The sequence below is a fragment of the Erinaceus europaeus genome, chromosome 5, assembly GCF_950295315.1.
Source record: "Erinaceus europaeus chromosome 5, mEriEur2.1, whole genome shotgun sequence".
Taxonomy (NCBI): domain Eukaryota; kingdom Metazoa; phylum Chordata; class Mammalia; order Eulipotyphla; family Erinaceidae; genus Erinaceus; species Erinaceus europaeus.
In genome coordinates, this window is record NC_080166.1 from 121,804,833 (window position 1) to 121,830,318 (window position 25,486).

Genomic DNA, 25,486 nt, shown 5'->3' on the forward strand with positions numbered 1-25,486 from the left:
CTTAAAATGCAGACTTGATGGAAATACTTTGTAGTATACCTGAATCTAATTTATTCATCTGAATTTGTTGGCTCATTGTTTTTGTAGCTTGCCTGGACTCAGATTATGATACGAAATTCCCTGGTCATTTGTAGTTGCTAATATCTTTGCTCTTGCTCGCTCTCTCTATATATTTAATTTTTATTTCCCAGATGTCCTTTGCACCTGCAAAGTTCAGTGGACAAGTTTGAACCCAACTAATTCAAACCTTAACTGTTTCCCCCACTGTCAGAGCTGTGTATTGTTGAAGGAATGCCTTTAGAAGTTGAAGTTTCTATTGTCTCTGATTTACTGTTTTCATCAGGCTCTCTGGGATATTCTGTGCACATGGTATTTGGTGGAAAGGAATAGAAAACCTGGTTGAGTGCATATGTTACAATGCACAAGGACCTGGGTTTAAGCCCCCAGCCCCCCTTTTCAGGGGGACAGCTTTGCAAGTGGTGAAGCAGTATTGCAGGTCTCTCTCTATCTCTTTCCCTTCCCTCTCAAAGTAAACAAAACATGTAAATTAATATATAAGATCTGTGTTGAGAATTAAAGTAGTAGGGGAAAAAAGTCAAACTGAAGACTAAATCTTGGGGACTGGGTGGTGGTACACCCAGTTGAGCACACATGCTACAAGGATCTGGGTTCAAGCCTCCAGCCTCCACCTGTAAGGGGAAAGCTTCTCTAGTGGTGAAGAAGTGTTTCAGGTCTCTCTCTCTATTCAATAAATAAATGAAATATTTAAATAGTTTATCTCCAGGTTAACTGGGAAACCAATAGTGTGGTTTTCTTGAGATGTTGAAAAATGTTAATTTTTTGTTTGTTTTCATTTTAGTCGGAGCACTGCTTGGCTCTGGCTTACCATGGTGTCAGGGATTTAAAAATATATATTTATTAATGAGAAAGAACCAGAGATCACTCTTGCTCAAACTCAGCACCTTGTACTTATAGGCCTAATGTTTATCCATTGTGCCCCTGCAATGCTATTGTTAACTTATTCTAAATGTGGATGAGTAGGAACTTTTGTTGATATGTTTTTAAAAAATGATTAATAAGTTTAGTAATAACACATTTAAATAAAATTTTGTGTAGGTTACTATTGAGTCTTTTGTATTATGTAAAATTAACTAAAGCAAAAACTTTAAAAAGTTTCTGCTATTTTCTTTTTCAGGGTGTCTCCCCTGCAGAAGGCTGAAATAGTGAGTTTGGTTAAGAAGCATGTACATGCCATCACCCTTGCCATTGGGGACGGTGCAAATGATGTAGGGATGATCCAGACGGCACACGTTGGTGTGGGAATCAGTGGGAATGAAGGCATGCAGGCCACCAACAACTCTGATTATGCCATCGCACAGGTGAGTGGTGGGGTTGACCAGCTAGAAACAAGAGTGTTGAAGACCTTTGGTCCAACCTCTTTAAGCCATTTTCCATATGAAACGACTTGTAAAATTGGAGTTCTCATGATTTTTGTCCTTATTCACTTTACAGGGTAAAAGTTTCACTTGACTAGTTATAGAGTTGACCACCCTGATTCCCCTGCAAGTATTTTGCTAATATACTCTCTTGTTCTCTGGTCTTTCTAATCTGTAGTCTCTGTTGATGAAAAGTTCTTAAAGATTTATAACCTCAGGTGGGAGAGATAGCATAATGACTATGAAAAAGACTCATACACTTGAGGCTCTGAGGTCCCAGGTTCTATCCTCCACACTGCTGTAAGCCAGAGCTGAGCCTCTGCCTAAGAAAAAAAAAGATTTAAAATCTCATTTTTATAGGCAGCCAATCCTTTTAATTGATTATTGTTTTTTTTTCTGTTTTTTTTTTTTAATACAAAAAGGAAACATTGACAAAACCATAGGATAAGAAGGGTACAGCTTTGCACAGTTCCCACCACCAGACCTCCATATACCATCCCCTCCACTGATAGCTTTCCTGTTCTTTAACCCTCTAGGAGTATGGACCCAAGATCATTGTGGGATGCAGAAGGTGGAAGGTCTGGCTTCTGTAATTGCTTCCCTGCTGAACATGGGCATTGACAGGTCGATCCATACTCCCAGCCTATCTCTCTCTTTCCCTAGTGGGGTAGGGGTATGGGGAAGCAGATCTCCAAGGCACATTGGTGGGGTCGTCTGTCCAGGGAAGTCTGGTCAGCATCCTGCTAGCATCTGGAACCTGGTGGTTGAAAATAGAGTTAATATACAAAGCCAAATTATTGAACAATCTTGGACGTAAAGGCTGGAATAGTGCAGATGAAGAGTTGGGGGGGGGGGTCTTCCATTTTGTAGATAGCTAGTAGGCATATTTTAGTTATATTTCAAAGGGCCTGTAGCTATACTAGTTTTTTTTGTTTGTTTGTTTGTGCAGATGTGGTTGAACACTGGCAGGGCCCAAAAACCACTATATTTCCATGCAAGTATTATTTACAGATCTCCATCACGTTATCCCCTCAGGGTATTGCTAATTCAGTTAAAACCATTGCAACAGTTGCTAAGAATGCTTCCACCTTCCCAACATGCCTTTTGCTTCTCTCCAACCCCTTTCCTAGCCAATCCCAGATTTCTCCCATAAAAGCCTTTCCTGTTTCCACTTTTGCTCGCTTTCCTCTCTTTTCTCTTCCTCAACACAACCCGGAGAAGGACTGGTGGGCATAGTGGGAGGTGGCCATTTTGCTAGCTCCACGTGGCCTAAATCACTGTGCTCATTCCCAGTTCTGGGGCATCCATGTGAATAAAGATTTGTGTTCCTGCTCTGCCATGAGTTTCTGGTCTCTTCTCTCTCCCCCACGACGCAACCTGACAGGAGTGAGTGAGAGAACTGTAATAAGAATAGGTAAGGAGGGTATCTTAAGTCTAAGTGGACACTATTGCATTATGAACTTGATACTGACTCACTACAGACTATTGTGTATTTTTTTTGCTTTCAGGTATATATTTTGCCCTAATTTATGGATATATGTGAACATATGCTCTGTCTTATGGGACCTGGCCTATATCTAGGTTTTGGGACTTTGTTAGGAAGTGGACCTCCTGGAGTGGAATTAGAGAATCCTATGAAAGGAAAGGTCTCACCCAAGTGATGAGGGTGAAGGGTTGGCAATCCATGCCTGACGTCTATGTACACAGTCTGAGGTGAAGCATGCTGAGATGGTACTCGTTGCATTGATTAGGTTGGAATCAGCGGATGCAATATCATTTGGCCTGACTTGAGAGAAGCATGCAGGGAAGTGACCCCACCCCAGAGGTTCCAGGATTGGGAGAAACGTAGGCTCTATAGAGGAAGCAGAAGATTCCTGTTGTCTTAGGGATTAGGAAGACAATAGATAGTATTGCAGTAATCACATTGTTTGGCAATTGGTTTAACTTTGAAAAATTCCTTTGTTAGGATTTGCTGTATTATACATACCCTCACCATATTTTATGTCCTTTGACATTATTTGCATATAGCTATGCTGCCAGGCTAGTGTGAGGGTATTTCTTCCCGGGCACATGCTCTCTGGGCTGGAGGGAACTCGACCAGAGCCAGCCTAGGCTGCTGCTTACTCAATGGCATGGGAGAGAGACCAGGAACTCATGGTGGAGCGGGAATGCAATGCGTCTTTATTGATCAGAGACAACACTTTTATATATTTAGAACCGGAAGTGGCAAGTCGGAAAAGGAAATGGCTAGGAAACCCCTGGAGAAAAGGAAAGAGTGGGAAGGTAGAAAGCTTCCATAGTGACTATTGTGAAGGTTTTAGCAGGTGGGATTAATTAATACCCTGCAGGCAGGGCGGGTCTCAAGCAAAACAATGATTATGTAAATAGACCATAGTATCAGCAATGGAGGATGAGTGGAGGGGGGGGCTGGATTAAGGCCTGACATCATGCCATCAGTTGCTTTTGTTCTCCCTGGACTACGCTTTTTTTTTTTCCTCCAGGGTTATTGCTGGGCTCGGTACCTGCACCATGAATCCACTGCTGCTGGAGGCCATTTTTCCCCCTTTTGTTGCCCTTGTTGTTGTAGCCTCGTTGTGGTTATTATTATTGCCATTGTTGATGTTGTTCATTGTTGGATAGGACAGAGAGAAATGGAGAGAGGAGGGGAAGACAGAGAAGGAGAGAGAAAGATAGACACCTGCAGACCTGCTCACCGCCTATGAAGCGACTCCCCTGCAGGTGGGGATCTGGGGGCTCGAACTGGGATCCTCACACTGGTTCTTGTGCTTTGCGCCACATGTGCTTAACCCACTGTGCTACTGCCTGACCCCCTGGACTAAGCCTTTAAGAGAGTCAACATATCAAAGACTCAGCCTGTGTATGAAAAAGACTCGGTCTGTGCTTTAAAAAGTTTGAGACATTCAATAAATTTTTCCTCTCTCATATTAACTAAATAGTGATTTATATGACAACAAATTGATAGGAGTGTACATAAACACCATTCCAACCACCAAAAACTGTGTCCCACCCCACCCCCCAACCCATGAAGCTGAACTTCCACCCTCACCCTCCACGCAGGGTTTTTACTTTGATGTCCTACTGATTACGATTTTCTTATTTATTTATTTATTTATTTTTTTTATTTTTTTTTTTATTTAAGAAAGGATTAATTAACAAAACCATAGGGTAGGAGGGGTACACACAATTCCCACCGCCCAATCTCCATATCCCACCCCCTCCCCCGATAGCTTTCCCATTCTCTATCTCTTAGAGTTGTTGTAGTTTTACAGCAAATTGACCAGAAATTTGCCTCCCACGCTATCAACACCCCCCACCAGAGTGGAGCATGCCATTATAACCCACTGTCCATAATTTATGTTAGGATTCGTTCTTGGCTTTACACAATCTGTAGGTTTGGACAAATGTCTAGTGACATATCTGCAAGCATGTTATCCTAGAGTGGAGTTTCACTGACCTAAGTATGCTTGACCTTTTCATCCCTGCCTTCTCCTTCCCCTCTTCAACTACTGACAACCACTGAACTTTCCACTAACTTCATAGTTTAACTGTTTCCAGAATGCCATATAGTTAGAATCACATAATTTATGTTGTTTTCCTTGTTCTATTTATCTGTTTGCTTTATCATATGTGAGTGATCTTCTATTTCTTCATCTAGCTTATTTCACTAAGCACATATACTCCATAGGTCCATCTATGTTGTTGCAAGTAGTAAAATTTCATCTTGTTATTGTTTATAGTTGAATAGTATTCCATTGTACATATTCCATATTTTCTTTGTCAACTACTATAAATAATGCTGTAATTAACAAGGGTGTATGTTCCAATTTTAGTGATTTGGGGTAAATACCCAGAAGTGGGGTACTGGATTGTATGGGATGTCTGTATTTATTTATTCATTATTATTATTTAGCAATCTTACCTGTTTGTCATAACATTGTACCAGATTACATTTTAACAAATAGTTAACCGGGTTCCATCTTCTTCCGAGCTTAACACTTGCTTTTTGTCTTTTGTAAAAAAAACAAGCCATTTTCAAAGGAATGAACTGGTATTTCATTATTGTTTTCATTTGTTTTCCCTGGTATTAATAGATGATGGTAAACTTTTTTTAAATATATAAATTGGTAACAATTTATATAGCTTTTATAATTTAGAAATGCTTATTCAGAGAGCCCTGCTTTTTCCAAATCACTGGTTTGTAGAACAGCTGGTGACAATATGTATACACTTTATTTCCCCATAATACACGTCTGCACACCATTCCCACCACCCAAGTCCTTCTCACCTCTCCATGTAATACACCACACATCCATCTTCCTCTTTTTAAATGAGGTTGATTATTGTTAAAGTTTGTTGGTGATGTTTTTTAGGTAGAGACAAGCAGAGAGAGAAGCTTCCTTTGATGTGTTGGAGGCTGGGCTTGATCCTGGGTCAAGAAAGAACATGAAAGTGGTCTGGGAGGTGGCGCAGTGGTAAAGCTTTGAACTCTCAATCGTGAGGTCTCGAGTTCAGTCCCTGGCAGCACATGTGCCAGAGTGATGTCGGGTTCTTTCTCTCTCCTCCTGTCTTTCTCATAAATAAATAGTCTTTTAAAAAAGAAAGAAAGAACATGAAAAAGCAGCACATTATTGGGGCCAAGTGGTGGTGGCACATCTGGTTAAGCGCACACATTACAGTGAGTCAAGGACTCAGGTACAAGCCCGTGGTCCCCACCTGCAGAGGGAAAGCTTCCTAAGTGGTGAAGCAGGGCTATAGGTGTTTCTTTCCCTCTCTATTCCCCCATCCAATAATAAGAAGATTAAAAAGAAAAGCTTATTCAAGCTTCTTTATGAATTCTTTAAAGAAAAAAAAAGTAGCACATTATCCATGAGCTGTCTTGCCAATCTGACTATTGAGTTTTGGGGGGGTTTTATATATGTTTTGGATATTAACTGTCTATATCACTTATGATGTGAAAAATACCTTCTCCCACTCAGTTGAATATCTGTTTTAGTGCAAGTTTTTCTAGGGCTTTTTACAATTGATTTAAGATTGGTTCACAGAGCCCAGGTCCTTGCATGTGGTAATGTGTACATCTAACCAGGTGCACCATTGCCCGGCCCCAGAGTACCAATTGCTAGCTCTTTATATAGTCATCACACAGTTGGTTTGTTTTTAATCCATCAGTTCACTCTGTTTTTTTGTTGAGTTCACTTCATTGCACAACTGTACATTTATAGTGATTACTGTTACATGAAGGTTTGCTACTTAAAGTTTATCTTTTGTGGTCTAGTTCTGTTTCTTTATTGCTTTGTTTTAATTTTTGTGCACTTCCTTTTTTTATTAGAAAATTTTCTCCTTTTTTAAAGTAGTGATACAATATTAACTTACAAAATTATATGTCAGCTGGGTTACAATTCTACACTGTTCCCACCACGATAGTTTACAATCCCTGACCCCCTAGGTCGCAGACATGGTTTACCATCATCTCTACAACTATCCGTCTACATTTGTCCATAATTGCCCCTTTTTTCCTTCCAGGTCCAGTCCTCTCTTCCTTTCCAAGCCACACATAATCCTACTACTTCATCCAAATATCTCTGCCCTTTTCATCCTCCCTCTGGAGCCTTGATGGAGCTTAAGTTCAGAGCCCTCTTCTCTTCCTCCCATCAATTCTCCCCCGCTGGGAGTATGGATCAGAGTTGTTTTGAGGGTGTAGGAGTTCTGGCTTCTGTAATTGTTTCTCTGCTAGACTTGTGCATTGGAAGGTCAATCTATACCCCTAGCCTGATCACAGAACTCCTGACATTTCAACTAGGAGGTCTAGTGCTGGCAAACTTCTTCAGTTCTTTGGGAAGGTTTTTATTTCTCCATCATATCTAACAGAGTTGTTTGTTTTTGGATCGAGTATACTTGGCTGCAGTAGTTTTTGAGTATTTTGACTATGTCATTCTACTCTGGTGGCCTACGGAGCCTCTGGAATATCTACTGGAATATCTTTATATGGCTTGTAAAGTTCCCATTACACACACCTTTCTTCCTTACCCACTCCTACCCATCCACCACCTCAAACACCTTTAATATTCCCTCTTTGTGTCTCTTTGTATCTATATAACCACTTTCATAGACTTGAATAAGGAATTTTTCAGCAATTATTTCATTGGATAAACTCTGTTTCTGCTCCCTCTCATCTGCTAGGATGTCCAAAATTCTCATGTTGCCTCTCTTACCTCAGATCTCTCCCATAGCATTTCTTTACTAAAAACTGCTTCACAGTAGGGGGCTAGGTAGGAGAGGTAGAGCATTATCTGTGGTGCATATACTCATGCAGCATTGACTTTGATTTCTCTCCTGTTTGGATCATGTCTAGCTTTCCAGCATCATGTTTGTTGATTCGTTTTTCCATTGAGTCTGTTTTCTTAGCTTTCTGCAATGTAGTTGATCTCTGCTGATTTTCTGGTAGCTCAAGTTTTCTTTTTGCCTCCAGGGTTATCGCTGGGGGTTTTGCGGCCATCTTTTCTATTGTTGTTGTTGGATAGAACAGAGAGAAATTGAGAGAGGAGGGAAAGTGAAAGATAGACAACTGCTTCAGCTTGTGAAGCAACCCCCCTGCAGGTGGGGATATGGGGGGCTTGAACCAGGTTCCTTGTCCTGGTCCTTGAGCTTCACACCATGTGCACTACCTCCTGGCCCCCTGAAGTTTTCTTTTCAACTATTACTTTTTAGTGTCATTTTGTACACTCCCATACAATACAAGAACATTGTGAAATTCACAGGCGTTGAAAAGAAGTCATAGGGGCCAGGTGGTGGTACACGTTACCATATGCAAGGACCTGGGGGGAGCTCCACAAGCAGTGAAGCCTTGCTGAGGGTCTTTCTCTGTTCCGAGTATTAAAACCAACAAAACACCTGTAGATTTAAATCTCCAGTTTTTTTTTAAAGCTGCTGCAGGCTGCCTTAGGGGAGCCAGGCTAGTGTGGGCAAGCTGGGCAGAGAGGGGACTGCTAGGCAAGGCCTGCTTCATCTCGTGTGTCCTCTTTGACATCCCAGATCTAAGACACGACGGTGCTTTTCCATGTCTTTCCTGAGCAGGTGAGACTGGAACTAGGCAGAGAGTATTCTGCTATGGTATGTGCCGTTTTGTACTTTTTGCAGGTTGAGTCTTAACCCCCAGGACCATGACAAGTTTAAATTACTGTTGCATCTGCCTCCCACCTGTAGCTCAGCACAGTAGTGGGCTAGAAAACTATTTTAGTTTTCTACCTTCTGTTAATGCATGCCTTTATCTTTCCTTGAGCATTTTACTTTCTGAAGACTGTATTATTCCCCTCCCCAAAATTAATGGTTTAGAATTTTCTCCCTTCCAAATGAATTATTGCTATGATAAAAACTGAGACTATAGTGGGAGTCAGGTGGTAGGGTGGCGGGTTAAGCGCACATGGCGCAGAGTGCAAGGACCAGCATAAGGATCCCGGTTCAAGCCCTTGGCTCCCCACCTGCAGGGGAGTCGCTTTACCGGTCTGCAGGTGTCTCTCTTTCTCTCCCTCTCTGTCTTCCCCTCCTCTCTCCATTTCTCTCTGTCCTATCCAACAACGACATCAATAACAACAACAATAACTACAACAATAAAACAACAACAAGGGCAACAGAAGGGAATAAATAAATATTTTTTTGAATTAAAAAAAAACTGAGACTATGCTCAGGGAACAAAGTCATCTGTGAGTTTTGTGTTCATGGATCTTCCAGTTAGGAAACATAGTCATTAAATTAAACAATACAATTTATCTCTTATTAGAAAGGAAAAAAATAAATGAGGGTAAGGATACCTTGGAATGATATAAAGGTTACACATTACCTCTTTTGAATTTTTCTTTTACTTATAGCCACTAGGTATTTGTATAAGACTTTGTACTTGGTGAGACCAAAAATTCAGTAACTGAAACTGGGCTTCTTATTTCCAGTGTAATGCTCTAAGTGTATTCATTAAGTTTAAATCCTTGTATTTGACAAGTGAAAATTCAAGTAGCACTTTCTGGGTGAAAAGATAATTAGTTTGCCTTTTGAATGTTGGTCTAAGAGGCTTAAACAAAATTCTGGTTTTTTATTGCCACCAGGGTTATCTCTAGGGCTCAGTGCCAGCACGATGATTCCACTGTTCCTGGTGATCTTTTCTTTCCTCTGCTTCATTTGATAGGATAGAGAGGTAGAGAGACACCTGTAATACTTGCTTCGCCACTAGTGAAGCTGCCCCAGTACAGGTGGCAAGAGGGGCTCTAACCCAGATCTTTGAGCACAGAAAGATGTGCACTTAGCCAGGTGCCCACAAAATTCTTAATTTTTAATTTTTTTATTATTATTATTTGATAGGGAGAGGTAGAAAGAGACCTTCAGCACTGCTTCACCACTCATAAAGCTTTCCCTCTGCAGGTGGGGACACTAACCTGGTTCCTTGTGCCTTGTAACATACGTGTTCAACCAGCTGTGCCCCCACCTGGCCCCACCACACAGTTCTTTAACAGTAAATTGCCATGTCACGTTGTCTGCAGAACTGGTCTCATTCTGCTCATTCTCGTGGTATCTCTGCACAAAGAACTATCAAGTAACAAATACTGGGGGAATAAAGTTTGGTGGGTTTTGTCACTATTTGGAAGTGGTTTTGAACTTGTACTGTTTGTTTCTTTAGTTTAGCTACTTGGAGAAGCTTCTGTTGGTGCACGGGGTTTGGAATTATTTTCGAGTGACCAAATGTATATTATATTGCTTCTACAAGAATGTCGTGTTATATGTTATTGAGGTAAGAAAGGAGGTACCCTTTTTTTTTCATTGAGAAGTTAAATCATTTTCTTGACTAGTAGTTAAATCTCTTTACTTTTTGAATAGAGATGGAGAAAAACTTTCCCTCCTGCAGATGGAGACTGGGGTTTGAAGTTCTTGAATATGGTAATGTTCGCACTCTACTGGGTGTGTGCCACAGTCCCTCCCAACAGTTAAGTCTCTTCTGTCTCGCTTAGAGTAGGATTATCTGTTAGTGCTTTGTTTTTGTGTTCTGTCAAAGAAAATATAACATTGTAATAACTCATTGACATAAGCTATGTTAATATATCTCCTATTGGGAGCTACAAAAGCGTTCTGCCAGCTCTAGATCCTTCCAGTAATGGAAGGCATCAGAAATCTTTGTCATGAGGCTAGTGCTGCCTTCACTTCTCCTCAGGAACAGGAAGAGGAGGGCTGTGTTTTCTTCAATGCCTTTTCTGCTATTGTTAGTACTGGTGGTTAGAGCAAGGGGGAAAAAAAGTTTATCATTTCTACATGTTAAAGGTATAGAAACATACATATAAAGCCTAAATCAACATATAGAAGTCTGTCTTGTCATCACTGGCTCTTTTATTTCTTCCTAACACTGGCTATGACTCCCAGCACTGCAGCTGCTCACATCTGACCCTTGGTCAGAGTTCTAGGCAGCTAGTCCACCTTTTCTCTGAAATGAACCAAATAAGAGTTCTCAGGGGTCGGGCGGTAGCGCGAGTTCTCAGGGGTCGGGCGGTAGCGCGGCGGGTTAAGCGCATGTGGCACAAAGTGCAAGGACCAGCGGAAGGATCCCGGTTCGAGCCCCCAGCTCCCCACCTGCAGGGTAATCACTTCACAGGCGGTGAAGCAGGTCTGCAGGTGTCTATCCTTCTCTCCTCCTATCTGTCTTCCCCTCCTCTCTCCATTTCTCTCTGTCCTATCCAACAACGAATGACATCAACAACAATAATAACCACAACAAGACTACAACAACAAGGGCAACAAAGGGGGGGGGGTGGCCTCCAGGAGCACTGGATTCATGGTGCAGACACTGAGCTCCAGCAATAACCTTGGAGGCAAAAAAAAATAGAGTTCTGTGGGGGCTGAGTGATGGCACAAAGGTCACCATGTAGAAGGATCCTGGTTCAAACCCCCGTTTGCAGGGGGGAAGCTTCTTGAGGAAAGTAGCGCTGCAGGTGTTTCTCTTTCCATCTCTATTCAGAGTTCTAGACCTGCATTAAAAAGCATGTTTCCTCTAGTGTGGGGATGGGGGACTTTTCAGACATTTAACTTAAAAATTAGCACTTAATGTTGCTATGGAAAAAGCTCTTAGAGTTATTGGATTCTGAGTCCTGCTTAAAATTGCCTGGGCAGTGTGAGACCAATTGATTTACTGAGTTGCATGTCCCAGTAGATTATGAACAACTTTATGCCCTTAAGTTGGAGAATCTTGAGGAAATTTTTAAAAAGACCAATAATAAGTAGAGAAGTAATCAATCATTAACCCCCCCTCAACCAGCATGTTACCAAGCCTTCATTGATAGTCCATTAACCTTGCCTTCCCCAGATCTTCCACTTTCAGAGGTAAACAATACCCTCAGACCAAAAAAAGGGGGGAAATCACAGAAGCAAAGATCCTCAGAAAAATTATGATCAAGTAGGATTTATTCCAGGGATGTAAAGATGGCTTATCACACGTGAACCAATTAGTCTAGTATATCACATCAAAAGGAAGAAAGACAAAAATTGAAGCGTGAAATTCTACCTTTAAAAACCAGCGTTATTGGGGCTGGGTGGCGGTGTAGGTGGTTGAGTGCACACATTACTATACTATATTTAAGGATTCAGGTTCAAGTTCCTGGTCCCTACTTGCACTGGGAAAGCTTCACAAGTCAAGTGGTGAAGTAGAAGAGCAGCTGTCTCTGCCTCTTAATTTCTCTGTATCCAGTAAAATAAAAATAAAGTACTGCTTCAGTAAAAATAAGTATAAATTTGACCGATAGATTTTTCTGATAAAAGGAACTGAAGACACAAATAAAGGATACTCCTTCATAAATTTGAATAGATAATATTATTAAGTTGACTACTATATATTGTGACCTATAGATTCAATGCAATTCCTATCAAGATTCTAAGAATATGTTTTGCAGAAACTAAAAAAACAAAAACAAACCTCATCCTGGAATTGGAGATGATTGTGCTCAGTGCAATACAGTTACTAGGTGGTAGTTTTGTTTTATTTAGTCCCTCTTGACTATTTTCTCTACATACTGCAGGGGATGAAATCAATGTTCATCTTTGTGACTATGGCTTTTTTGGTTGTGCTTAGTTCCCTTTAGTTCTGCCCATTCTATTGGAAGTGAAAGGTCTTTATCTTCTTCATAGATGAGGATTATTCCATTTGTCAGTTAGTGGACACCTAAGATCGACAACACATTTCTTTGAATTTGCTTGTTTTTTCCAGATCACTGTTCAGCTGTTGCACATGTCTTTTTGAATCAGTACTTTGTTTTTTGTTTTTTTTTGCTAAGAACTCAGAAATGAGATGGCTTAATGGATTTTTAAGATGTTATTGTGTAATATTTACTTATTTATTAAAGACAAAGGAACTGAGATAGAATGGGGAGATAAGCACCTGCTTCACCACTTGTGAGTTTTCCACCCTGCGAGTGGGACCTGGGGGCTTGAACTTGGTAACATATGCACTCAGCCTGACCCCCTGAGACAACTATATTGTATGGAATTACTATTTGAAATTTGAGGAGTCTTAGTACTGGTTTTCGTAATGGTTACATCAATTCTCATTCTCACCAACAGTGATTGTAAGTAAATCCCCTTAGTAATTGTTTTCTAGCAGTTTCAACAGAGATGTCCATCTTCTGTGCCTTCTTTCTACTATGTGAGTATACTTAAATATATCTGTACATTTAAAATATGTCTATGAGAATTTAACAGTTCATTTGGTTTTCTTTAAGCTTTGGTTTGCTTTCATTAATGGATTTTCTGGGCAAATTATATATGAACGTTGGTGCATCAGTTTGTACAATGTGGTGAGTAAGCATTTTCCTCTAACAACATGTAGAACTTGACATTTCTCCACCATTTGTGTCTGGAAAGTATACCAGAGCCAGGCAGCACAAATACAACTTTAGGGCCTCTGTTAATATGACAAGTCATGCAGGAGCTTAACATCTCCTCATACTTATATATTTCTACAAGCATTCAAAAGGTCCATGGTGGAAAGCTGAAAATTATGGCAAATTTAGGGTAATGTGATTTTACAAGTAAAACAGTGTTTGGGGAGACAACATAATGGTTAAGCAAAAAGATTTTCATGCCTGAGCTCCCAGGTTTAATCCCCAGCACCACCATAAGCAGTGCTCTGGTCAGTTGAACTCGGCACCATTCTCACCACTAGAGTTCTGAATCCCCAGTCCCTCCACCTTAAGCTACAGCAGTTCTTTCTTCAAGGTTGCAGATATGGGTTGACTATTATTTCCACAACTGTCTGTCTATATTCGCCCCTTTTTTATGGTCCCATCTTCTCTTCCTATCCAGGTCATACCTACACCTATTACTATATCCTATTACTATATCCAAATGTCCCTCTCTCTCTGGTTCCTGATGGAGTTCAGAGTCAGTCGTCTGGTCATCTCCCCCCTGTCATTTTTCCCCACTGGGAGTATGGGTCAAAATTATTTTTGGGGTACAGAAGATGGTAGTTCTAACTTCTGTAGGGCATTGACAGACGGAGCCATACCCCTATCAAAGGCAAATATCATATACAGAAAATAACACAACAATGAAAACATACTTTTTTCTTTTTGAGCATTGCACTGTTCAACTTTGGCTTATAGAGGCTGGGGGAGGGTACTTCAGAGCCTCAGGTATGAAAGTCTTTTGCAAGACCAGTGAATTACCTTTAATAATCTGGGGGAAAAAGTTAATCCAGAATTCTAGACCATAAAATATCTTTCAAAACTTAAGATGAAAATTAAAACACATAGAAAAGTTGTCATCAGGAGTCAGGCTGTAGCGCAGTGGGTTAAGCGCAGGTGGCGCAAAGTGCAAGGACCAGCATAAGTTCAAGCCCTGGCTCCCCACCTGCAGGGGAGTCACTTCACAGGTGGTGAAGCAGGTCTGCAGGTGTCTATCTTTCTCTCCCCATCTCTGTCTTCCCCTCCTTTATCCATTTCTCTCTGTCCAACAACAATGACAACAATAATAATAACTACAACAGTAATACAACAAGGGCAACAAAAGGAAATAAATAAATAAATAAATATAAAACATTTTTTGAAAAAAGAAAAGTTGTCGTCAACTGTTAATCTTTGGAATGTTAAAGGATATCATGATATCTTAATAACCATAATATGTTATCAAAGCCAAGATTTGGCTATCAATAATTTCAGCACATACTAACAGCTTTCATAAATCTGTTTTCTATGTAGATTTTCACTTCGTTGCCTCCTTTAACTCTGGGAATCTTTGAACAGTGTTGCAGTCAGGAGAGTCTGCTTCGGTATCCACAGCTCTACACAATTTCTCAGGCAGCAGAAATTTTCAGCACACAGGTAAACTGAAGAATTTTTGCAGGTCTTTTTGGCTCAGCTCCAAAGGTCCCTTATTTCCTTCTCTTCTGAAGCCCGGTGACAACATTTGTCTGTTTTATTCTGGGAGCTGAGGCAAGTTTGAGAAAAGGAACCTTTGTGTGGTCTCAGACGACAGTTCTGGAGAGACATTACTCCCAGTGATTCTGTTGGATGATTTACTCCTAGGGTTATAGGAGCTGAAATTTGAGTGGGAGAATTAATAAAGAAAGTAAAATTGTGAGCCCTTTCAATTTTTTTTCAAATTGTATCGTTGGTTGTTTTTTTTTGTTTGTTTGTTTTGCTTTGTTTTGTTTTTGCCTGCAGGGTGCCTGCACTATGAATCCACTACTCCTGGAGGCTATTTTTTCCCTTTTGTTGCCCTTGTTGTTTATTGTTGTTGTTATTGCTGTCGTTGGATAGGACAAAGAGGAGGGGGAGAGAAAAACACCTGCAGACCTTCTTCACCACCTGTGAAGCAACCCCCCTGCAGGTGGGGAGCTGGGTGGCTCGAACTGGGATCCTTACGCAGGTCCTTGTGCTTCACAACACATTTGCACTTAACCCGCTACACTACCGCCAGGCCCCCAAATTGTTGTTTTGCAAGACTATACAGTTGTCTCAGATACAATTTGAGATGTCACCAAAAATGTTGGCACACCTTCAATGTCCCACATCCTCCTTTACCGTAAACTCAGATTTCTAGACACAGAGCAATGACGTATGTTTCACCCGATCTTTCCTTACTCTGCTTCTTAGATTCTACATATGTGTAGTTGGTCTTTCTTCGAGTTGTTTTATTCAGCATGACCCTGTCCATTTCCATGCACATTACAGCAAAGTTTGTGGTTTTTCATCTTTTCTCACAGCCAAGCAGGAAAACTGAACTCACTCAGGATTTTACCTTGAGTATCCCATCTGTACCTTTAATTTTAAAAGCTTTAAAACAAACATAGGCTTCTTAAATGTATTTAAATTTGGGTTTCAGAATGTGTTGCACCTTTTAAACACTTCACCTTTTGTAAGAATGAATTAATTAGGTTAAATTCATAGTTCTTCAGAAGTTCTATATCCTTCTGAATTTTCTATCTAACTGTGTCATTGAGATACCTATTATCTCCAGATATTACCATTAGATTCTTTGTTACATCTGTTTATTTTATTGTTGATAGTTTCTTTTCTTTTCTTTCTTTTTTACCCTTTTGCCTCCAGGATTATTACTAGAGCTAAGTGCCTGCACTATGAATCCATTACTCCTGGTGGCCATTTTTTGTTGGATAGGAGAGGGAGAAAGAGAAAGATAACTTGCTTCTCTGCTTGTGAAGCAAACCACCTGCAGGTGGGGAGCTAAGGGCTCGAACCAGGATCCTTATGTCATTTTGTGCTTTGTACTATGTGTGCTTAACCTGGTGTGCTACCGCCTGGCCCTCAGATCGACAGTTTCCTGACTGGCTCAGTTTTTATTATGAACTTACCTGTTATCCCCAATATCCTTTGATCAGAATAAGAATGATATACTCATCCAGGTTTTTATTTTTTGCTGCCAGTGTTTCCATTGGGATTCCATGCCTACACAATTAATTCCACCATCCTCCTTCCCAGAGGATTTTTTTTCCACTTAAAAGTTATTTAAAACCTCATTTAATTCATGATTTTTTTCTTTGTGTATATTTTTTCTGTGTTACTTTGGATACTTTTAAATATTTTGAGTTTACTTATTCAATGTCTAATGCCATTGATTTTTTTCTTCTACAATACAATATCTGCCTAGTATATTTTCTCACACATTATAGCTTTTAACTTGAAAATTTTTTCCCTTTGAACATTGTTGTCTCCCCAGATTTTTTAACATACACAACAATGGTCACATCCTTGTTTGCAGGTTGTGACATCTGTGTTTCCTTGCATTGAATTTGGTTGGTTTATATACTTCCTCAGTTGACATGGTATTTTCTTGCTTCTTTTACATATTTGTATTATTATTTACTATGGAAGAGAGACAGAAATACCTGCAGGTGGGAACTTCGGTCCTTGTGCACTTAAATGTGCGTGCTTAACTAGGTGTGCCCCACTCACTGCCTGACCCCACATGCTTGTATTCTGAGTTGGATGCCCAATAACATGAATTTTACTTGGTGAGTGCTAAATTTCTATTGCTATAAATTGAGTTTTGTTTTGAAACCCAAGTGAGTTCATTGGAAATCATTTGATTTTTTTCAGCAAGAAAGGGGGACACCAGTAACACTGTTCTACCATTTATGAAGCCAGGGGCTCTTGCATGATTGTGTGTGTGTGTGTGTGTGTGTTCTCCCCAGCCCCATATGACTTTTAAGATGCTATGCATTACAGAGCAATGCACTTTTCCAACAACCTAATATATCCAGAAGTCCCCCCCCATTTCTTTCATGAGAACTTTATGCACAATAGCCAATGTTACATGAATCTTGAGGTTTTTTATTAGTTTTGAACCGGTATATTTGAACCGGTATATTAGTTTTGAAACTGGCATATTTGGAGATGAGAGAACAAAGACTTGGTTGATTGAGCCAAGAGATGATATATTACTGAGACTTGTTTTAGGATAACTATACGTGGTTTATTAATAGATATAGGGTGTGAGAGCTGGGGAGATACAAGTCTGAGGCTCCAAGTTCCCAGATTTATTGCCTACTACCACAAGCCAGAGCTGCGGAGTCATCTGGTGTTAAAGGGGGTGGGGGTGGCTGGTGAAATTGTAAAGACTGAAAACATTTTTATTGTTTAAAAAGAATTTGGGGTTGTTTCACTGGCAATTTAAACTGTAGTTTTTAGAGAAAGTATTCTATGATTGAGGTCTGCGCATTCATAGTAGGTTTGTCTGAAAATACTGTTCTATAAATGAATAGTCATTTCTTTCAAAATCAGAAGGGATAAGTGTCACATACTTGTTGGCAAATTATGACATTTCAATATCTAGAAAAGCATTTTAGGTTTGTAACTATTTCACACTGCTACGTAGTTTTCCATATTTTTGAAGTGTAGAATAAGGTGCTGTCATCTTGACTTTCCTCTAGGTGTTTTGGTTTCAGTGTGTGCACGCTTTGATCCACTCCTTCATTCTCTTCTGGATGACCTCAAAAATGCTGGAGCACGGTAATGGCAACATTGTCTCATGTACTCAGCAAAAAAGTATGTGATTCTCCCCTGACCTCAGTGTATGTCCACAGAGAGAACTGAAGGGCACACCATAGTCACCTAAGTATATAAAAAGATTGTTCCTAAAAGTCAGCTGTGTCTCTGGCAAGTATGAATCAAGAATGATTGGGGGCCAGGTGGTGGTTCATATGTTACCATGCAAGGGGACCTGGGTTTAAGCTCTCTGTCTCCACCTACAGGAAGAAGCTTCCTAAGCAGTGGAACAGGTATCATATTTCTCCTGTCCCCCTTAACTCCTTATTAAAAAAAAAAAAAAAAAAAAAAAGAGCAGTGGGGCAGTCATGCAAGCATTCTAGGTAAAGTTTTGCGTCTCCCCAAGATAAGTATCAGCACACATCACCTTCCACCTAGCCCTCGGATCTGAAATAAGCACATTTTAAAAAATGTTCACTCTTTATTTTCCCTAGTTTGAAGTCCCATCTGAAATTGTTATCATCCAGTACTTGTCCTTCTGGATTCCTACTTGCAGTCTCATTTTTTTCTTACAGCTGAGATTAGTATTCCATTGTTTCTACATCACAGCTTCCTTAACTAAGCTTAATTCCAAATCTTGGCTATCTCAGACAGTTCTGCAATGAAAACAGACCCTCTTGCATGGTAATGTGTATTCTTTGCATAGTTACTTAGAAAAAGGAATTATCAGTCTATTTTTAAATATAAAAATTTAGGGGCCAGGTAGTGGCATACACATTGTCATGCACAAGAACCCAGGTTTGAGCCCACCTGCAGAGGGGGAGCTTCACTATTGGTGAAATGGTTATCTATCTTTGTCATATTAAATAAAATAGAAAAAAAATAGCCACTTGGAGTGGTGGATTCATAGTGCCAGTACTGAGCTCCAGTATGATAACCCTGGTGGCAATTAAAAATATTTCAAAGTAGACATTGAATGTTTATATGTATTTGAGGTTCCAGAGAATTTAAGAAATATGTGTCAGGAATTGAAGAAAATATATTCTGATTTCAAACTGTTGGTTAGGTTCATTATTTTAATAACCATAGAAAATGAATAATGTGACAAAACAGGGTGACACAATGTAAAACTCCTACCATTGTTTTTCAGTTACAATCAGTTGGAACTTTTAATTTGTAGATTTCTGCCAGATGGTTAAAATACATGTGAAACTTGGCTTAATAATCACCTATCACTGACAGAATTTTAGAACTATCACCACTCATTTGATAAACCATAACTTTAAAATCTATATTTCAGATTCTAAACAGATTAATATTTGTTTTCACATTCCAGATATGGTTTTACAAGGTGGGCACACAACAAGCTATTTGTTCCTTGGAAATTTTATCTATACGGTAAGAATAGCCTTTTTTTTTTTTTGCCTCCAGTGTTATTGCTGGAGCTCAGTGCCTGCACCATGAATCCACTGCTCCTGGAGGCCATTTCCCCTGCTTTTGTTGCCCTTGTTGTTGTAGCCTTGTCATGGTTATTATTATTGTTGTTGATATTGTTCATTGTTGGATAGGACAGAGAGAAATGGAGAGAGAAGGAGAAGACAGAGAGGGGAGAAAAAGATAAGACACCTGCAGACCTGCTTCACCACCTGTGAAGCGGCTCCCCTGCAGGTGGGGAGCTGGGGGCTTGAACCAGGATCCTTCTGCTGGTCCTTGCACTTTGTGCCAGGTGCGCTTAACCCACTGTGCTACCACCCGATCCCCAAGAATATCCTTTTTATATTTTTAATGTAAATTTTTGGGGTTGAGAGAGAGAGAACCTGAAGCCACCCCTTCAGGTGAGAATTTGGGTCCTTGTGCACGACTAGGTGTACCACTACATGGCTCTAGAAAGTTCCATTGCCGCAGAAGTGGCTCAGCTAGTAAAAGTGCAAGGTCCTGGGTTTGATCGTTGATACAGTAAAGCTCTGGCCAATCTCCCTCACTTAAAAACTTCAAATTCCGTATTTTACATCAGAAATAACTTACCATGCTTTAATGCCTTTTCCGAAAAGAATGGGATATATATTGCTGAGATACTAGATTTCATCAGCTATGGAAAAGGGGTGGTGTGAATTTTAATGGGAAATTACAATGCATTTTTTAATCTCTTTGCATCTCACCTGCCATAGTATGTAGTCGTTACTGTTTGTCTGAAAGCTGGCCTGGACACATTATCATGGAATAAAGTGAGTAGTCTTTAGTTTCTTGATTCAAATCAGTATAGTTGTCTGCATACTGATTTACTTTTTAGCTTTAGGAAAGTAATAAGTATATTTTATTGTACAAATAGAGAAGAAAACTTTTGGACAGTGTTTTTAGGGCCTGAAAACCCAGGTTTCCCTGGCATAGTAGCCATCCTGTGCCTTTAGAATGTGCTATGATTTGTCATGGGATTCAAATCTTTAATTTGTTATTAAAAAACAAATTTGTTATTAGAAACTATTCAGCCCATATCTGCAACTTTGGGACAACTACTGTCATTTCCGGTGGAGGAGATGAGGCACTCTGGTGGTGGTGAAGCAGATCCCCTTAACAGACTGGGCAATGTTTTCATACCTCATTTAATGATCATGCGACACTTTGTCACAGAGATGTTTGCAGGGTAATTTTTGGTTACATAAGCACTGTATAATCAACATTGGCTTGTATATTTCCATGTATTTAGGTGTTAAAGTGGAACTTCTGGTAAATTAAGTAGTATTTTTATGAATTTGTAGATAAGCTGTTTTTCCAAATTGTACTCAAAGTTTGAGACAAAATAAGCTTAGTTTTTCACCTTTAGAGAGCTAAGATTATAGAACTAATGTGTACATATTTTCTGATGCAATCAATCGAGAATTTTGACTACTAAAGTCCAGATGAACATCAATATTAAGTTGGGTAAGTTGGCACAGAGGGACTTAACTTGTGCACTTAGGGAATTTATGTGATGTAGGTAGGACAATATTACTTCAACCAAAAACAATAAAAATACCCAGATAGCACAAAAAGGCACTAAGTTGAGCATAACAATTATTTTCTTTTTTTTCTTTTTTATTATCTTTATTTATTTATTGGATAGAGACAGTCAGAAAGGGGGAAGAGAGGGTGAGAGACAGAGAGATACCTGTAGCACTGCTTCACCACTTGTGAAGCTTTCCCTCGACAGGTGGGGACTGGGGTCTTGAACCCAGGTCCTTGCACACTGTAACATGTGTGCTCAACCAGGCGTGCCACCACCTGGCCCCCACAATTATTTTCTATTCCTCCTTACAAGTGTTAAATCCTCTCCAAAAGTGTTTTTTCAGACCCTGACTCATATATGTTATTTCTATATATTTTATGATAAATGCAGAGGTCTCTCTTCTGGCATAAAAAATTCTTGTTCTCCAGTTCACTCAAGATTTAAAGAGGTCCTTTAGGCTTTGGCATTCTCTGCCCTATGGGGAGGGTTGAAAGCCCAGTATTTTATCCCTGGGAAAGATGATGCTGGAGTTTAGATACAGAGAACCAGTCAGAATAGAAAGGTAATAAAATATCTTTCAAAACAGCAGTAGGAAGCAGTGGGGAGAGAGAGCTCATCAGTAAAATGTGTGCCGTGGTAGTACCACCACACTTTGCATTGTGGATGGTGTAGTGGTGCTATCTTTCCCTCTCAAAAAGAATATAAAATTAGATGGGGGGAGATTATTTAGAGGCATTGTGCATACTGGGTTCATTCCTTGGCTCTGTATTTAAAAAGTTATGTAGGTAATTACCTTATCTACTTATAGACCTGAGACCTTCAGAGGATACATGGTATGCCCAACGTAGTCCAACTTAGAATGCTGGTCCTCTAGTTATTTTCCTTAATGATTTTTCTGCTAATACAAGATGTACAAATGGATAGGTAAGCTCAGTAGAGGGTTTTGCTTTTAGCATTGACCACTGCAGAATGTATGTGGACACAAAGTCTTCCATCAAACCTGGGGCCCCAGGCGTGCAAATCCTGTACTCTTAATTTGTTTGCTGTCACAAGAGAAGACACTAAGCAGAACTTGAAATGGAATTGGTGTATTTCACTAAAGTAAAAGACTCTGGGGTAGGTGGTCGGGAGGATCCCATGGGGTTTGTATTAAGTGGAAAACTGGAAGATGTTATGTATGTACAAACTATTGTATTTACTGTCGAGTGCAAAACAATCCCCCAATAAAAAATTTAAAAATAATGATTTGTTTTCTTTTGGAGAGAGGCATAGCAAGTGAATAAACAAATAGGTCTCATTACTAAATAAGTTATCAGTTCTGTGAATCACTTGTGATTGAGAATTAACCATTTTCACTGAACATTGCTTGGGGTGGCCAAGGCACATTTTAAAAAATATTTTTGTTTTCATGAGAGAGAAAACTGCTCAGCTCTGGCATATAGTAGTTCCTTAGGTCCACAGCAAAGTATTCTTAAAAAGCTGTTAGGGAATCTGGAATATCCAGAAATCAAAAGATTGTCAGTATAGTTACATGGTCTAGAAAAAATATATTAGATGATTGATAGTGTTAAATTTCTTTTAACTACAAAAGACTCAAGTAGTCCTATAATACTTTTCTTTCTACAGCTTAGTCATTTGGCGATTTGGGGAAGCATTGCAATTTGGCTGGTGTTTTTTACAATTTACTCATATTTCTGGCCCACTATTCCCATTGCTCCAGAAATGACAAGGCAGGTTAGTGCACTCAGTGAGTATGTCTATATGGTATATGGTGAGTATGTCTATATTCCTTACTTATGTTCCTAATAATTAAAAATATAAAGAGATGATCAATGCCGTCAGAAACAGTTGATGATCCAGCTAAATTCTGGTTGATAGTTAAACTTTGCTATTAAAAAAACTGTCTTAACCCAAAAGTCTCATTATTTCCAATTATTTATGTTAGCCAATCTTCAAAAAAAATTATTAGTGATTTAACAAGAGTATAGGATAAGAGGGGTTAGCCCTCTGCGGGGTGTGGACCAAAATTCTTTATGGGGAGATCAGGACGGCTGAAAAGCAGTAAGAGTAGAGCAGATGGAACAAAGAGTCTTGGTGTGTAATGAAGCTAGGAGGTCCATTTGTATTCTTTTTTTTAAAATTTATTTTAAAGTGTTTTTTAAAATACTTACTCCCTTTTGTTGACCTTGTTGTTTTATTGTTGCAGTTATTGTTGTTGTTGAATAGGACAGAGAGAAATGGAGAGAGGAGGGGAAGACAGAGAGGAGGAGAGAAAGACAGACACCTGCAGACCTGCTTCACCGCCTGTGAAGTGACTCCCCTGCAGGTGGGAGCCAGGGGCTCTAACCCGGATCCTTACCTGTCCTTGTGCTTTATGCCATGTGCGCTTAACCCGTTGAGCTACAGCCCAACTCCCATCCATTTGTATTCTAAGGGGCCTATGACTTTACTAATTTTTGCCTGAGCCAGTATGCAGGTGGGCTAAGAGTACTGTCTGGGAAGATGGCATCAGACTTAAGAATAGGGCAGAGAATAACTTGGAAGTATATAAATCCTATTAACTATAGACCCCGCTGATCTGACCTAGGGCCCAGATCTATATTTAGCACATCTTCCAAAATTTTACTCTTGTGCAAAGATCTATCTTTTAAAAAATTATTTGGTACTTGGCATAAAAAATATTCTACTTGAAAAAATAGTCTTAATTACAGTACTTCGGTCTCTCTGCATAACCATCATGCTGTCTCAAAGGCTCTTATTTGAAATAGTTAACTAACCAAAACACAAGTGCTAGTTCTGAATATTTTTCCTAAATTTTTATTTATTATTGGATAGAGACTCATGAAGCTTTCCCCTGGCAGATGGGGACTGGAGGCTTAAACCTGGCTCCTTGCACACTATAGTGTGTGTGCCACCACCTGGCCCCAGTTATGAATATTTTGAAGTTGCACAGAATCTGTTGTCTTCCTTATATCATAGGCTATGATTTTTTACACTTTATATTCAAATTATAGTTTGTCTCTATTATGGTGTATTAGGCACCTAACGCTTACAAAACAGATGACAGAAATGGACTCTTAGAACTTGAATTTGCCTTGGGCAGACCCAATCACTTATCTATCACATGAAGAGATGCCAGTTTTGTCCCTGTGATCTCTCAGCCACATAGCCATCCTTTATACTCTGCCTGTCTTTCTCCATAGAAATGGTTTGCACCCTGAGAGCCAGGTAGCTCAAAGTATGGGAAATACAGATTGGGAGAGAGTTCTCTCTTAGCCATGACCTAGTAGAAGATACTGGAATAGCCTGACTAAAAGACTAAGCAAAGCACTGTTTGAGTCATTGACTAGAAACCAAGAGAGTGTGTTCTTGAGACCTGGGAAGTCCTGCTCTCTCCACACTTGATCATAAGGGTATTTCTCAGGTTGTGATACAAGGAAATTAGCTCAATGAGGTGACTTCAGAGTCCCAAGAAGAGGCTGTTACAGAGAAGTGGCAGCCAGAGTACCAGAGAAAGAACGTGATGGCGTGGGTGGTTTAAATTTTCACTTTGCCCCTAGTTTGAGGCATTTGCTTCTCTGGGGGGTTTACACAGCTTGACAAACTCTACCCTCTCCTCTCACCCGTGGGTGCCAAGTTTACTTGGTTCTTCAGCCTACTGTTTTTCCCCTAGGAATTTTAAGGCCTCACTTCATATGCACACTAAGGGTCGGCCCAGAAGTTGAGGGATATTTTTAAGTAACAAGTGTCAAAGAAGAAACTAACCAGCACTGTATACAGTGCAAGTAAAAATGAAAACGTGCCAAGGAGGAGAGGAGTTTTTAAAATATTTATTTATTTATTTCCTTTTCGCTGCCCTTGTTGTTTTTTTAAATATTTATTTATTCCCTTTTGTTGCCCTTGTTGTTTTATTATTGTAGTTTTATTATTGTTATTGATGTCATTGTTATTGAATAGGACAGAAAGAAATGGAAAGAGGAGGGGAAGACAGAGGGGGAGAGAAAGATAGACACCTGCAGACCTGCTTCACCGCCTGTGAAGCGACTCCCCTGCAGGTAGGGAGCAGGTAGGGACCCTTATGCCGGTCCTTGCATTTTGCACCATGTGCGCTTAACCTGCTGCGCTACCGCCTGACTCCCAGGGAACACTTTGAATACTATAGTCTGTATCTGTAAAGAATCCTTACAATTAAATAGCCCCAGCTTTCATATTAGGAATGTAGAAAAAGCAAATGAGGGAGCTGGGCAGTAGCTCAGCGGGTGATGAGCCGGTGATGCAGCTCACTTAAATAGTGTGCTGCCTTGCTGTGTATGTGACCCAGCCTCCACTGTGTGGAGGGAAGCTATGGTCTTTCTCTGTCTCAGAGAAATAAAAGATGACCAAAAAATGTATGTGAGGTAACCGCACATAACTATTAAAATAGCTAAAATGGTGAGAATGGAGACACCAAATGCCTCCAAGGCTGTGGAGCAGCTCCTAAGAATGTAAAATGGTGAAAGCTGCTTTATTTAGCAATGTGAGCTTCCTAAAAATCCAGTGTAAGTATTCTATAAGGTCCTTCTTTATTTAGCAATGTGAGCTTC

At 39.9% G+C, this 25,486-nt stretch overlaps 1 protein-coding gene across 3 annotated transcripts in view; it reads left to right on the forward strand.

Moving 5' to 3' along the window:
* The window catches only part of LOC103118406 (phospholipid-transporting ATPase IB-like), a 128,368-nt gene that overhangs the window by 80,155 nt on the left and 22,727 nt on the right, over positions 1 to 25,486 (forward strand). The window contains exons 26-33 of one of the 3 annotated variants that reach the window (XM_060191718.1): positions 1,196 to 1,379; positions 10,120 to 10,230; positions 13,199 to 13,273; positions 14,675 to 14,797; positions 17,866 to 17,944; positions 19,257 to 19,318; positions 20,089 to 20,145; positions 22,530 to 22,637. In XM_060191718.1, coding sequence (XP_060047701.1) covers positions 1,196 to 1,379; positions 10,120 to 10,230; positions 13,199 to 13,273; positions 14,675 to 14,797; positions 17,866 to 17,944; positions 19,257 to 19,318; positions 20,089 to 20,145; positions 22,530 to 22,637 — 799 coding nt within the window. The remainder of the gene's footprint in view (positions 1 to 1,195; positions 1,380 to 10,119; positions 10,231 to 13,198; positions 13,274 to 14,674; positions 14,798 to 17,865; positions 17,945 to 19,256; positions 19,319 to 20,088; positions 20,146 to 22,529; positions 22,638 to 25,486) is intronic. The other 2 variants (XM_060191719.1, XM_060191720.1) reach the window with 2 other exon arrangements.